We start from the raw sequence: 15,465 nt of genomic DNA on the forward strand, positions 1-15,465 counted from the left end.
GACCATGGTCAAAAAGGCGAACCCCGGGTTCCTTACAAAAGGTCAGGATGCAACCGGGACCAACGCCAGGAAGCAAATAAGGTAGAATAAACTCTGGAAATGTGGGAAATAATAAATCTTTATTATTATTTTTTACTTTTATTATTATCATGTAATGATACAACTTATAAAAAATTAACGTAACAATTGTTCAGCTATGAAAAAAATAAAAACATTTTAATTTATATCTCGTTTATTATATTAAAATCTAAATAAACTATGAACGACGAAATTTTTACATGTTTTGCATTTACATAGATTACAACACAATAACTAAAAAAGGCCTCCTCAACTAAGCCTCCGTTGCTTTATTTATGAAAAATGATAAATAAAATGCAAGTATAAAACAAACCCGCTTTTTGCAATATCAATTGGTGACCCACATGTAAACAATATCTGTTTATTATTAAAAATGTGCGTAAAATAATTATATATATTCCATTTTGACAACAAACAATGAAACGACAAAAGAGAGGTGCCAAAATAATAAATATATGAGTAGATTACTGCAAATGAAGAATGCGAATACGTTATATTGTGATGATGATAGCTAAATATAGATCTGCACCTACAGTCATATGTTAATACAATCGTATTTAAATAATCGTTAATCACTCGCGACAATAAAAGCGTGTATCATATTAAAAAATCTCAATACATTACCTATACATGACAAATATTTAGGTTTGACTTCTCGCTTATGACCGCGAAGGACGAATTTTGAAAATATATTATATTCACTACTGGCAATATAATTTTTATCACGTTTGGAATAAAGCCTGTGTCAATTTGTGTCAAATGGACTTTCTGTGGCGGCGTTCGTGGTCATAAACGAGATCCAAATCTTGATAAAACTTGCACAATTTCTAACTTGCGTAATTATTGCGAATCTTTTTTATTACATACCTACAGAATAGCAAGTTTGACAGTCAGTTGAATAAATGATCTCTCCATTAAAATATATACACTCACGATTTCAGTCAAAGCTTATCAATTCTGCCGTGTTGTTATTATGCTCAGACTTGACTGGTGTCTGTGACTGCTGTGCTTGCTGGCTGGATACTTGCTGAGGCCCTTGAGGCCCATTGGTGAAGCCTTGTGAAGGTTGCATCTTCATAGGTTGAGGTCCAGGTGGACCTTGAACCATATTCTGACCTGGTAATGGTTGGCCTTGAGGCACCTGTTGTCCTTGTGGGAGTTGTTGACCTTGTGGCATCGGTTGCCCTTGAGGCATGTTTTGACCTTGATGCATCTGTGGGTTTTGCAACTGTTGTGATGGTACATTACCTTGCGATGACATTTGGGGGTGAATTTGCTGCGCTGGTGGTATGCCGGCTGGCATTTGTAGCGGTACCTGACCATGACCTGGCTGTACCTGTTGGCCAGGTGGTAGTTGGTTTAGCGTCGCTTGTGGCATTTGACCCATCTGGTTTTGTTGAGGAATATTCTGACCTTGAGCCATCATTTGTGGAGCGTGCATCATTTGACCTGATGGCTGAATGCCTGGCCCAAGCATGGGTAATTGCTGGCCCACAGGTAACTGTGCTTGCTGGGGCATTTGTTGGTTGTGTGTTGCAGGCACTTGTGGTCCTTGAGAGGGAACATTTTGATTTGTAGAAGGAATGTGATTTGGAATCGTCATGCTCTGAGCTTGAGTTGGTATTGTGTGTCCCGGCATCGCTGCTTGACCAGGTAACGACATTGGCTGTCCGGGCATTACCTGTGATTGTTGTTGCATGCTGCTTGGTTGATTCTGTAAGCTTGTGAACCCAGGCATTTGTTGGTTAGGGTTAGACTGGTTGCCTGGCATCATTGACATCCTCAAGTTCTGCATTTGCATGCTCAGCATAGGATTGCTAGGGTTCATCATCTGCTGACCTAGGTTATGTTGCCCGGGTATGGCCTGCACCATATTAGTTTGTGGTTGGGTTTGTTTTAGCATATTACTTTGTCCATTTTGCTGAGGCATGCTCTGCCCTGGGAGACCATTTGGCATATTCTGTGATATCATTTGATGAACTCCTGGTTGAACAGGCATCCTCATCTGATGCATTTGCTGCATGAGCATTTGTTGTTGCATGGGTAGCGATTGGTTCGCCCTTATGGTGCCTTGGTTCATGGTTTGCACCCCTGGAGCTTGGCTAATGGCCATACCGGATGTCGTCATGGCGAATGTGTTGGTCATCTGTGGCATAGACTGAGCTGATATTGGAGCCATCTGGTTGATGTTCATCGGCATGTTGGCTTGAGACATTTGGGGTTGTCCAGGCATAGGAATGGAGCCATCAGTGGTGGATTGTGGTATCATCTGGTGAAACTGTGGGTTGACATACATGGGTTGGTTGGGGTAACTAGGCTGATATTGAGACATGGTGACTCCGGGCATGAAGTATCCACTATTTGCAGACATCATATATTGGTGTTTTTGTTGTTCTTGCCTCATCTGCATTTCTCTTTCTTGTTCCTGCAAAAATACAATTGAACAAAAGTTTTTAAATTGCTATAGAATGTGTACTGCTAGTTTTCTTTAATAAAAGGTACAAACGGTGAACTTTTATTTTCCACTAATCTTAAAATAGGTGATAGCCACACCTCATAAGAAATTTGGTAAAAATTTCCAAAGATAAAAGCTAGTAATGTATCTATGCACACACCTGAACTCGTTGCAAGGCAAGCTGTCTCTGGTACTGCAAATACTCGTGTTTCTTCTTCCGCATCGCTTGCAATTTGGCCGCCATTTGCATTTGCCGTTGTCTATCCGCAGCTTCCGCTTGGGCCGCCAGCCTCGCCGCGTGTTCCGCTCGCAACGTGTCCAATGCGGCGCGACTATCTCGCACTTGAGTCACTTTATCCTGTGGAAATAACGAAAATACGATACAATAAATACGGTTGCGAATAAGTCAAAAGTTGATTGGTTAAAACGAAGCGTAACGCTAGAAGCGTTACGCTTCGTTTTAACCAATCAACTTTTCTCAAAATCAACAAAATTCCGGTCCGTTAGCGATATCAACAAAAATGTGTAATGCCGTACCTGATTGCATAAAAAAATAAAAACATTTTATAAAATATTTATAAAAACTAGATACACTAGACGATATTTTTAATCGACCAGGAGAAACATTGATATTTAAATACAATTACATTGCTACCGCTTAATTTGTTAAATACATCTTATAATGTATTATATAAGTTGAATTCTCAAGACTGTAGGCTAGGAAGTTATCAGTATAGTAGGTAGGTGTCCCCGAAGTATACCTATATCAGTAGCTTTCATTCAATATACCATTTTGTTATTAATATAAGTGCATGTAGGAACGCTCTTATAAAGCCTCACTGCCAAAATTGACGATATTCGCTTTAAACTAGTACAAATAATTATTCGCACTGGGAATCGAACTTAGACTCACCTGTAAGCTTTCTAAATAAACTCGTTTGTCGTCCTGCTGCTGGATGTAGCGCAGTAATCGAGAGTGCATCGCCGTAATGTTCATAAACAGAGTCTGCACCGATGTATCATTAGCGATGGATCGTCCACTGTAATTTAAATCAAAAATAAATAAATAATTCATAAAGTGGTTAAATCCTAGATAGAAATTTATCTAGTGCAGCTTTTACTCTGATCAAATGTAGATTAGTTTCCCCATGTAAAGGTTGCGGAGGTCAGACAAAAGTCGCTTCAAGTATTAATCTGACTTACTCAATCCAGGTCAAAAGGCGCACCCTGGGCTCTTTTCCGATAGGTGAGGCTGTAACCCGGATTAACGCCTGGCGGCAGAATAAGATTTTTAAGTGTATCTTAGATCTTATTTATTTTGTTTGTCTCTTAAAAGCCTTGCTCTCAACTAAACTCTTTACACTTTTCTAAGACAGTATTTAAATGACAATTTACATGATGTGAAATAATCTTAATTGTTGTTATTAATTTGTTTGTCATCTTACACTTACCGGGATGAGTTGCTTTTCATCCTGTTGACAAATATTTCAATCTGCGATTTAAGGGTCTCGACAAACTCGTCGATTTCTTTGTCTTCCGCATCCTCTTCAACAGTTTTACTGTTGGTTGGTTTGTTGTATTCAGACTATTAAAGAAAAAAAGCATGTATTGTAAGTACAACAAAACAATTGCAAAGTAGGAAGGTATTACACATATGGAATAATAGAACAATTGATCATTCCAATTACTGCTACCAAAAACTGTTTAATGATGTAATTAACTAGCACTTTAAAGGTCAAGTAAGGAAAAAACTAATTTATTTTTTATATTTCCTAATGTCCAATTAGATTAAGGATCTGGGAGTAACAGTGGATAAAGAATTAACTTAAAGGCCACCAGAGTAAGGCTTGAAACTTGTTATTAGCTTAAGGCCTTTCAGTCGTTTCGTAAGTGTTGGCTGTGCGATTGAGGTACCGCTATATGAAACACAAAATACCTATATTGTGATCACAGATAAAGAATTATTCTGAAGATAGTGACGTCAGCGTCCTGAGACGTGATATAGAGGCGGGGATGGTAAGCGCGGCGACAGTGTTACTACGTATATGAAACGCACAACTAGCGCTCTGATAATCAGGTCTGCGATATTGAATTTCTGGTCGAGCTATATTATATCATGATACTGACGTCAGTGTCCTGAGATGTGATGGAGGCGGGTGCGGGGGCGGTGGGCGCGTTGGCGGTGTCTCGCGACAGTCGCTGCTCCCAGTAATTGCGGTCGAGGTACCGCGATAGCTCCGACGACGCCTGCGCACTGTGCTCAGGTGAAGCGCTCACTGAAGACGGACTCGGAGACACTAGAAAAATAATAAGTAAATTATAGAAATAGATTTATTTTCAAAATATCATATATGTAGGATACAAGGTACAACTTAATGACGGCAACTTTTAATTAAATATATCTATTACTGTTTCCAGAGCTCAAGTGTAGAAGAAGTTAATAAACTAGACTAATAAACATTGAATAATCTTCATCTAGTCTATAGGATAGGCCTCGTCAAAATATTTTAATTTCGAGGGGCAGCAGTCTGTGTAGAGCCTTTAACCTTAATTCGATCCAGTCCAATCCAGCTTCCAAAAGAAGTCAGTTTTGTTGAATGACAAATAAAATAATCCCGGATGCATAGGGAGATACTACATCTGTCCAAACAAACTTTAGTGAGTTTAGGGTTCTCCTGCCCTGGCTGTTCACCAAAACATCCTCGATTACTTACTATTTCTTATTTAATAGAATAGGTGAATTGCAAGTTATCTAACAATTCAGCTATCTGAGCTATAAAGTGAGCAAAAACAGGTTTTGGAAGACGAACACTATACTCACATGTAGGATGGTGCGGAGTGGGATCTGGCGCAATGTGCGAGCGAGACTTGCGTTCCTTCTCTTTCTGCTCGGCTTCCGATTGGCTGAGCGCGAGAGCTAACTGCAATTCCTCTTCTTCTCTCAGTTCCTCTTCAGTTTTGCCACCAGGTGGACGCTTCTGTAAAACAAATAATTGTTACAATTAAACGTAACAAACGACTTGCTTACTCCTTACTGATTTGGTAGACGAAGAAAAGATCTATCTAATTATCATCTATCATTAAGCCAAACAGCTAAAATTTTCCTATCTGTCTTTCGAGACTGTTGGCTTTCTATCTCGCAAGGGATATAAACGTATGTAGAAAAGATCTGTTTTCGTGAAATTGTGAAAGTCTATCCAAGATGTTCCATCACAAAGCTAACATGATGTTGTACATCATTGACTATTGGCACAAATTACACTTCCATATTTTCGTCTATATCTGAAGAGTTCAGAATCAAAAAATAATTTTTTTTTTAGGTTAAGCAAAATTCGTCATTCGCTTCAAAGAGCCATCATTTCTTTGTAGAGGAGGAGGAGCCTAGTGTGTGGCTATGGCCATTCATTGATTTGAGTAAGTCAGGTTTTTACATGAAGCGACTCCGGCCAAACCTCTGCAAACTTTATAGGGGTACCCAAACCACATCGGATCAAACTATTTATTTAAATGTGGTAAACCAACATGGTACGTCTTAATCAATTAAGCATTATATTAGAAGAAGATTTATTTTTCAAGACTAGTATATAACTATTGAAAGAAAAAAACAATTTTATTAGATACATTTTAATATCAAACCTTAAAATAAAATCATACAGACAATGAACATAACTAGTTACAGTGTTGGTATTTATATTATAATCATAAATCATAATAACAAGATGTCCCACAAATAACATAAAATGTCAGTACATTACATTATACTAAGTATATATTTAAGAAATTAATATCAAATCCAACATGATAATGTTTGCACAACAAAGTCCCAAACTTTACTTTCCAATACTATCTAATATCAAAACCACAAATACTATTATTAACCAGAACTAATTTTGTCGCAATCTCCTAACAAACTTAGGGGTCTCAGGAACTGTAAGGGGAGCAACAGATTTCTCCGGAACAAAAGGTGACACAGATGGTACAGGTTTTGCATGATGAACAAGCTTCATTCTTAATTCTGCCTTTGCTTTTTCTTCAGCCTCTTGTTGTTCTTTCTCTCTCTGCAATCTCAGTCTTTCTTGTTCTTCCTCCTTTTCTTTTAACTGCTGCTCAAATTTCTCACGTTCCGCAGCTCTTTTCTCAGTTGTTAAAGCAAATGGTGCTGGTAGGACAGGCTTTTGTTGCGACAGAATTGGTTTAAATGGTTCTTTAAATAGCACTTTTGCTGGCTTGGCTTCAAATTTAACGTGGTTTTCTTTATTATCAGAAGAATTTGACGATGCTCCTCCTTTACTCAGGAGACTTGCCATTCGTTTCTTCACAGCTCCAGGTAAAGGTTGAGCTTTAAATTGAGAAGCTTGTTTCTTTTCTTCTTCAATTTGGCGCCTAATTCTTTCTTCCCTACGCTTCTTTAGTTCCTCATCACGTTTTTCAAATGAAAATGGTTCAGGTCGTACTGGCCCATGTCTCTGTGATTTCTGGGGAAGTTTTTCAGCAGACTTTGAATATAAACGTTCTTTGTGATCACACTTTAGCTGCTCAGATGATTTCCCTCGTTTATAATGAAACTTGGGACTAACTGGTTTTGTTACTTGCACTGGAGGTTTGACAGGAATATCAGGTTTTTCAAGAATGTGTTTAGGAGCAGGCCTTGCCTTAAATTTTGGGACAGTATTTGGCGAATGCATCATTTTCTTTTGATGTTCTGTAAGGTTAAATGGCTCTGGAATAGTAATAGGTTTCTTGGGAACTTCTGGTAGATGTGTACCTTCAATAACTGATTTAGGAATAGGATGAGCTTTGATTTTGTGTTTCCTAATCTCTTCAATCTCCTGTTCTTCTCGTTCTTGTTGCGACGGTATGTGTTGGTGTGGTCGAGATCTAGCTTTACAGCGAAGCATTGGTGACTGAGGTACGGTAAGGCCAGAAGGGCCTGTATACCCTTGAGATCGAAATCTTTCAGGCTTCTTGGAGTGGAAGCGACCTGGTGTGTCCCTTTGATAATGATAAATAGCTTCAGCCATTGACACAAATTTTGTTTTGGATAACTCATGTGGAGTATAAGTTGGCCGCCTATATCGTTGATAGATGTCTTCTTTTTCTTCAAATTCCAGTTTAACCATATCTTGTCTAAGTTTAGCAATATCATTCATTGATAAAGATTTCCTCATTGTACCTAAACCATTTTCAAAAGAACGATCAAATGTATTGTGATCACCAAAATCTTCCTCAATACCGAAGTCTTCCTCCAATGGTGTGGCAGGTTCGTCCTTTATAGGCAATTTTCCGTTCGGTGTGTAATACATTTCACCACGAAAATTCGTCACAAAATTTCGAGCCATTATTTTCAAATAATTATTTAAACAACGCACAAAACTAACTTCTTTTGAACAGTGTCGTTAAATTTCAAACGCAAGCTTTCAAATTCAAACATTTGTCAAAATGAAAACAAGATGATTGCAAACTGTCACACGTTCAGAAACGGAAAATGTTGCCATATACATTTTTGAAGTAAGTGACATACGTGCACGTTTTTCTACTAAAAGTACGCGGTTTTATGGGTCACTGCACTACGTTGGTGACAGACGATGTTTAAATAGGCTAGTTGACTTTTTTTCAAGAAAGAAATTATTTCTATATTTTTTTGACATCAATGAAACCTCCAAACTGTAATTTAAAATTTGCTTTTCATAAACGAGCGACAACGAAACAGTGTCCGCCATATTGGTCTATAGATTATCTATGCTATCAATAAAATAAAAGCGTAGTAATAAGAATCCAACAACTTGATTAGGAGTATTTCTGGAAGAATTTAGAATTTTAGAAACACCACATATGGATGACGTTTATTTGTTTACAAGTTGAATGACGTCACATCATGGCTGACAGCGTTTTCGGCGGTTGGAATTAAAATTAAAAACGAAAATTTTTAATTTGGGTTTTTAAATTAAACCTGTGCTTTTATTAAATATTATGTGTTTTATGTTAGTAAGCTAAATAATGTAGGTCATATTCATTTATTCTATGAAATGAGATATAAGTGAAAAATACTCAATTAACCTATTGGAAGGTCCTTCAAAGTTGAAGAAATTATTTTGTTAAAAATATACATTACATACATCGAAAATGTGACATGATTTGATTTGTTTTTACGCAAAAGGGTTTTCTTATTATGATAATTATTTTATTCAAGTATTTTTAGTCAGATAAACGTTTCGATTATTCAATAATTTATATATCAGACAGATACATTACGAGATACTCGCAAGACATAGCACTGCATTCAATGTCATCCACGTGCGACTTAAGAACGAATTTTTTAATGTCAATGTCAAAAATAACAAACATCCGCCATTTTATATTTATTGAAACACCTTTATGATTTTATTTCAATAAAACGTCGTTCATTTTACAATAAATTAATACAATTTGTAGTGAATTGGACGATAAAAAGTATATTCAAGAGAAAATGGCGCAAGGTGCATTGCCTAACCCAAATACACTATTACCTCTTGAACTTGTTGATAAATGCATAGGTTCTCGAATACACATCATCATGAAAAATGATAAAGAAATGGTTGGAACTCTTCAAGGTTTCGATGATTTCGTGAATATGTTACTGGATGACGTCACAGAATATGAATCAACACCAGAAGGGAGGAAAATCACGAAGTTAGACCAAATATTATTGAACGGAAACAATATTGCCATGTTGGTGCCTGGCGGTGAAATGCCAGGGGATTCTTATGACGGACAGTGATAAATTATAATTAAGCATATTTAAGTGTTAACATTAATAATAACTTACGAAGAAGATAAGTGTTTGTGTTATTTTTTTACTTTTGTCTGATATCATCACCTCATATAAGTGATTCACAGATCATTAACCTCAATATTCTGTGTGACTTTTATATTTTAATAAACCTAACACTACAAAAATATTACTGATCAATTTCGACGAATTTGTTCTATTTTTACCAGCTTTAACAAATTTGATGGAAGTATGTAAGTTGGAGATTTGGGTAAGGAAGAGTGAGTGGATAATGAAACAGGGACTTAAATAATAAAAGGTAATTGTGTAGTGTAGATTTGTAAAGTGTGAAACACAGCAGCTATTCATAGCTATTATATTTAGATAGTGCCCGGCACCAATGGAAAAAAGAATAGTAGTAATAATAGGACCACTCCATCTCTTTCCCATGGATGTCGTAAAAGGCGACTAAGGGATAGCCTTAAAAACTTGGGTTTCTTCTTTTAGGCGATGGGCTAGCAACCTGTCTCTATTTGAATCTCAATTCTATCATTAAGCCAAATAGCTGAACGTGGCCTATCAGTCTTTTCAAGACTGTTGGCTCTGCCTACCCCGCAAGGGATATAGACGTGACCATATGTATGTATGTATGTATATTTAGATAACTCTTTCATTACAATGTGTATGGAGGAGCACTCACCTGTGGTTGGGTAGGTCCATAATCACTGGAGGTGTCCACTATCTCCAATTTAGCTGATGAACTTGGCGGACGGCTCACTTTGTCATAACAAGCATCGCACACCCTAACCTGTAGATAAATACTTACTTGAATTTCCACAAAAAGAATAGCAAATATATGTACTTGTTTAATTATAAATGAAATCACATTATATATTTTTTTTAATTTTGGCAGCACATAATGTCTAGGAATAACAGAAAATTTCATATGCTGATTGAAACACCCTCAAATAATAAAGTAAATGAATTATAAAGGCTACAGCATGTGTGGAACAGTAACAACACCATCCTGAGTATAATAGCTTGTTCCATGTTGATAGTGTACTAACATAATATGATATTACTTATTATTATTATAAAGAACCTCCTCTTTTACAAACTGTTTACCATAGATACCTCAGAACAGAAATAACTTATCTATAAAAGTTTTATTATAATATAGTAGATAATTATATTTAAAATTTACATCTTGCTTGCTTTCACCAATGTTTAATTTGCACTTTTGTCAAAGAGCAGTCCCATGCTGATGTCTCTTACCTCCTTCTCAATACCAAATTTAGGTAATGTGGATGTCTTGGAGCTACACTGTTGACAGAACACTTGTCCGCAGGCGCGGCAGTGGTGACGACGCACCATCAGGGAGAATGCGACGCGACATCTGTGTAATTTTCATAAATTATATTAAAAAAAATTGTGAAATTTTATTCATTTTATTAATGTGATCAAGAATAAAATTAGGAAAAGTCCAAATGGAAACAAAAATCGTCTGGAATCTTCCACGTGGATGATGCACCATGAAGGCAACTGTCAATAAATAATGTTTTCACTTGGAATTTTACACATCAAAGAAATTATTTAAAATTTCAGCCATATATAATGGTTATTGAAAATAACCATAATATAATAATATGTTAGGGATTCTTTTTTTACGCTAGCAACCTTTCACTTTTATTTCATTTACACAATTAAGCTTAACAGGTGAATGTGGCCTTTCAGTTTTTAATATAAGGGCCAAAAACGTGATTATAATTATATATAAGTAACAAACCTGTGGCACACTTCCCCATCCGCCCACTCCGGTGCAGTATCAGCTGAGAACATCGCATCAGATTCTTTCAAAGTTGGAAACTTGAATCCTTCCGCCTTCAAAATATTCACTGTATCCTGTCAAACAACACTTATGATTAATATTTATGTCACATTCACTACCAAAAAGAAAAATTAAAGTCACATAATTTGTAGATTACCATTTTTACGAATTTTCAAATAATTATAACAAAGGCGCTTCTGTTTTGACTGGTTTGTATCTGAGTCATAGATTGACTGATAACGTGTGATGAAATCGTGACGATAGCATGCAGGATTATAGGTGAATATAAAAAATGATAAACAAGTGGTTTTGTGTTATTTGTTTGAGCATGAATGTGAAAACCTAGTTACTTTGAGCTAGTTGCTATGTTTAACAGGTAAAGTATATCATTAAAGGCGTCTATTGACCACCGATCAGTCACCCAGCTACTATTATTTAATGACATTAAAATAAATATTAATGAAAAATAACAAAACTGAGATTTGAAAAAATACACCTTCATCAAAGGTATTTTAACGTACTCTTCGTCTTTTGAGAGTAAAAGAGTTACATAGAAGCTCTCTTTACAATATGATAAATCTTGGCGCGTTGGATGATAAGAACACGTGATATTTGTTAACAATAGAATATTCCAAATAAACAAATCACATCACAGATAGCAACAATAACAAACACGTCTAAAATATTTGTTCTATGTCCGACTAAAAGTGCGAAGCTCAAATACTAATGGTGAGGGAAAACATCGTTGTGAAAGCTGCATATTGCCAACTAGGTGTGTAACCATGATGATATGGGTTAGGTTTTCCTGCAACGGTTGCGGAGGTCAGACAGGAGTCGCTTCGTGTAAAAACCTGCCATACATAATCCAGGGACATGTTAACGTGGGTACTCTGCGCTTCTCAAAGAAGTCGCAACCAGAATTAACCTCAACAGGGTGAATCAGAGAAATATTATCAGAACAACTGGCATTGCAATAGAAATGAATTCAATTAGGGCATTGACGCGACCTCTACGAGTAAACACGACCGACAATAGGTCGGCCACGTTGCTGATTAAATAATTATGAGAACTTACTGTCCACTGCAGATCTTTCCACTACAGACGTTATTATTAATCGCAGGGTAAATGTCTTCGATAATTTAATTATGCGAAAAATCGATACAAAGCATCGCGACAGACTACAGGCCAACCTTGAGGCGACTAACGGCAGTTCAGTGAACTGTGAAATTCATGTCTCCAATCTAACGTTTTTGTCATATATACTCGTATTAGGAGAAAACAAGCACTTTTGTGGACAGTACATAGAATAGCAATTTTTGTTAGAACAAAAGATCAGAATAATTAATATTACTCAATTTAAGAAGGGGAAGCATAATTGGGAATTACAAGAATTTTTCTATAGGAGTAAGAGTAGGACTTCACAGTCCTACTCTTATAGAAAAACTTTAAAAAATTTCTCTATTTTCTTGTATAATAATTCTTGTACAGTGAGCCACGTAGAAAAGTATGCCATCTATGGATTGTAGAAGAAAGTGGTATATTTTAGGGTCCACGGAAAAACTAAAGATGGAGAAATTCATTTTTGTTCTCAAAGAATTTTATAAAAATAATTAAGTACCTTTAGGAGTGAAGTAATGAAGAATTTGTATAAATCTAAACCAACTTGGGCAGACGGAAGGGTCAAGATACTGCTGGAGTGACATGGCAGACACAAATTGCAAGATGGCGACGACTCGTTATGGCTGGTGTTGTACTGGGGATATTGGTGTGCGTTTTTTTTTGTAAAAAACACTAATTTCTGACTATATCACCCTTTGTGGTGCAGGTGAAAGTACTGATTACTGCCGCAGGTCAGGTTGTCTGTTTAGCCTAGAGTCTCTTTTGATCTAGGGATCAATGTGCATAATTTTGAGCCCATAAATTAAAACTTGAGTACTTCAATAGCTTCTGAATAAATCATATTGGTTAACAGGAGTATCTAACCCAGCTTGTCATAGTGATTTGCATTAGAAGAAAGTGCTCATTCTCCAAGTTGCATATTGGTATAATTTAAAAGTGGCAGGACCTACACAGCAAATCAGCACACACAATATAGAATACTATTAGAAGAAATAGATAACATTTAAAAACATATTTTGCAAACAACACTCACCTGCACAGCCCTGTATTTTGGTGAGTTTCGGAAAGCGAATGCCCAGGCTTGTATGAGCTCAAGGATCTTGCTTTTCAGATTTTCGTGAGGTGTCGACTTCACCAAATCTCGTAGCATCTCACAGAAAGCCTTGGATGTTACTTCGTCATGAACTCCAGAACCTGATAAAATTGGATTATGTTTATCTATATTCAGGGCAAGAGTGAATAGGTTTCACAGGATCTAGTGTGCACCACCATTTTGCTTACCATCAGGCAGATTGAGGTCAAGCATTCTCAAATTATTATTTTTGATTAAAAATATGGTATTGTTGAGTGGTTTTATCTCCAAATACACAAGTCACAAACGTACCTATTTTATTCTGGGTAATTTATCCTGATATATTTTTTTAATAATATAATATCCATAGTTATATTATGTGAAAGTGAGTTTGTTGTTTGTTACCTCTTCACAGTTAAGCCACTAAATTGATCTGTATCTTTGGTACCCACAGCCTTTGCCAAAACCCAGTAATCTTTTATAGCTGGAGCCTAATTCGCATCAGCGAGGCTGTGCTTTAAACCTAGTGGTACATAATTATTCAGAAATTCTATCATCATGCCATCCGACATAGTAATTAACCTGAGATCAGCTGGTTTCAATAAGAAACATTTTCAATATTATTTTTAATTCTTCTGTCTATTAATTCATTAAATAATTGGTGTAAGCCAACTCATATTTCCCAAAACTTGTTACTAACAACAAACTGCTATACAGTTTGTTGTTATAAAACTAAATATACTGATAATGAGTAGCAGTATATACTTACCACAATTTTTCACAATGCTTTCCAAGGTGAGCAAGGCAAACATTGCCTGATGAGGGTTTTGTGAGTACAGCTTCTTTTTGACAGCAGTGACTGCATACTTTGGCCTTAAAAAAAATTGAAATATTATGTGTACCCCTTTCCTGGATTAGGCAAAAATCAAAGTACATCTTACAACAACAAAGTAGGACATTTTGTTAGTTGGTACTTGTAAGCCCTAGCAGACGCACACAAAAAATGCCATCATACATAATTTCAATTCTGAACATTTATAAATAATATGAATAGTTGTGTCCCACCAGCTTAATTCACATATCATTGTTATGATATTTAAATTTTAACGCATTATTGGGGAAGTTGTGTATGTTAGAAAAATTCCTGGCAACCTTATGCACAATAAAACGAGAATAGCTAATTTAAAACCCGTTAAATAATTTAGCTACTGCTATATAATTTGTATACAAATGTAGTACAAATCTAGAACAGAAGTAAATTCTAATGTGAAAATAGAGTTTGGAACATTATGTACAAAAACATAACCAAGTCTTTAATATAAATATTTAAATTGTTTTTAGTACTTACGAGCAATCATTTTGTCTAATCAAATCGCAAATCTGTAAGATCGTCGGCCAATCGGGGTCTAAACGCAGACTACTGGTGGCTTTATCTGAAATTAGTAATTTCACCATTATCATTCAGAGGTCGTCATAATTACTTACAGATTATGGTTGCTTGTTTTTAATACAGTGATGTCTTGATAAATAAAACTAGTTTATCAATCAAAGCTTATTTTTAGAACCAGCGCAGAGAAAGAATGTAAATGTAAATCAGAGAAAACTTGTGATTACAATTATGATAGCATTCAAATAGGAGAAAACAAGAAATGATGCTATTCCACACATAGTTTATTCCGACAATTGATACATACCGAGTAATTTGTCAAAATTATTAGCACGAAACATATTTTCTAGTAATATTACTTTTTTTTTAGAAAATCAACATAGATTGATTTCGATGAGAACAGAAAAATGACAGCTCACTTTTGTCAATTTTGTTAATTTTTTTCCTTATGTTGGTGAAACCATATTCAAACGTCATTACAGCTAGTGTTGTGGATTGTGATAGTGTTATTTTTAGTTAGTCGATTCATTCACATTCAAGATTTCGATTTTTAGTTGAGAGGCAACACTGGACGCTGCTTTAAGCTGCGATCCCACCGGCTCAAGGAATGGCGACAGCTATAAATATGACTCAATATCCGTACTTTCATTATTCCACGGTTTGGAGAACGCTCGTCACCCAAACTGCCTTCAGGAGCGTTCAGTAGGCAGTATACAGTAGATACACATCGGGTCAATTTATGTTCGCACGCACTTCCGTAAGCCCTAGAACTGTATAG

The 15,465-nt window shown here is 36.1% G+C and overlaps 3 protein-coding genes across 4 annotated transcripts; 1 reads left to right on the plus strand and 2 right to left on the minus strand.

Annotated features, from left to right (window-relative positions):
* Positions 1-158: 158 nt before the first annotated feature.
* Positions 159-15,156, minus strand: LOC106142550 (hepatocyte growth factor-regulated tyrosine kinase substrate). Of its 2 annotated transcripts, XM_013344345.2 has the most exons (13): positions 14,995-15,156; positions 14,649-14,733; positions 14,070-14,173; positions 13,262-13,422; positions 11,068-11,183; positions 10,557-10,677; positions 9,982-10,089; positions 5,355-5,511; positions 4,661-4,830; positions 3,985-4,118; positions 3,447-3,573; positions 2,694-2,891; positions 159-2,503 (listed from the first exon to the last, which is right to left on the minus strand). In XM_013344345.2, the coding sequence occupies exons 1-13, from the start codon at positions 15,026-15,028 to the stop codon at positions 1,016-1,018; spliced, it is 3,003 nt and encodes a 1,000-aa protein (XP_013199799.1). In that variant the 5' UTR covers positions 15,029-15,156; the 3' UTR covers positions 159-1,015. The 2 variants fall into 2 exon arrangements, with proteins under 2 accessions (XP_013199799.1, XP_013199800.1); XM_013344346.2 differs by lacking the exons at positions 13,262-13,422; positions 14,070-14,173; positions 14,649-14,733; positions 14,995-15,156 and adding an exon at positions 11,267-11,366.
* LOC106142551 (targeting protein for Xklp2 homolog) lies at positions 5,871-8,573 on the minus strand. The gene has a single exon (XM_013344347.2). It carries the CDS (start codon positions 7,870-7,872, stop codon positions 6,418-6,420), a length of 1,455 nt encoding a protein of 484 aa, XP_013199801.1. The 5' UTR covers positions 7,873-8,573; the 3' UTR covers positions 5,871-6,417.
* LOC106142553 (U6 snRNA-associated Sm-like protein LSm5) lies at positions 8,860-9,471 on the plus strand. The gene has a single exon (XM_013344349.2). The coding sequence runs from the start codon at positions 9,000-9,002 to the stop codon at positions 9,288-9,290; it is 291 nt and encodes a 96-aa protein (XP_013199803.1). The 5' UTR covers positions 8,860-8,999; the 3' UTR covers positions 9,291-9,471.
* Positions 15,157-15,465: the final 309 nt, after the last annotated feature.

This window comes from Amyelois transitella, chromosome 12 (assembly GCF_032362555.1).
Source record: "Amyelois transitella isolate CPQ chromosome 12, ilAmyTran1.1, whole genome shotgun sequence".
In the NCBI taxonomy this organism is placed as follows: Eukaryota; Metazoa; Arthropoda; class Insecta; order Lepidoptera; family Pyralidae; genus Amyelois; species Amyelois transitella.

What these genes read in the sequence shown, in the direction of transcription:
- LOC106142551 (XM_013344347.2), bottom strand. Translation starts at nt 7,872, where the DNA reads ATGGCTCGAAATTTTGTGACGAATTTTCGTGGTGAAATGTATTACACA.
- LOC106142553 (XM_013344349.2), top strand. Translation starts at nt 9,000, where the DNA reads ATGGCGCAAGGTGCATTGCCTAACCCAAATACACTATTACCTCTTGAA.
- LOC106142550 (XM_013344345.2), bottom strand. Translation starts at nt 15,028, where the DNA reads ATGTTTCGTGCTAATAATTTTGACAAATTACTCG. An exon ending in ATGGACCTACCCAACCACAG is followed by an intron (nt 5,512 to 9,981) that starts GTGAGTGCTCCT and finishes TTTGTTTTACAG; the next exon opens with AAGCGTCCACCTGGTGGCAA. An exon ending in CACTCCGCACCATCCTACAT is followed by an intron (nt 4,831 to 5,354) that starts GTGAGTATAGTG and finishes TTATTTTTCTAG; the next exon opens with TGTCTCCGAGTCCGTCTTCA.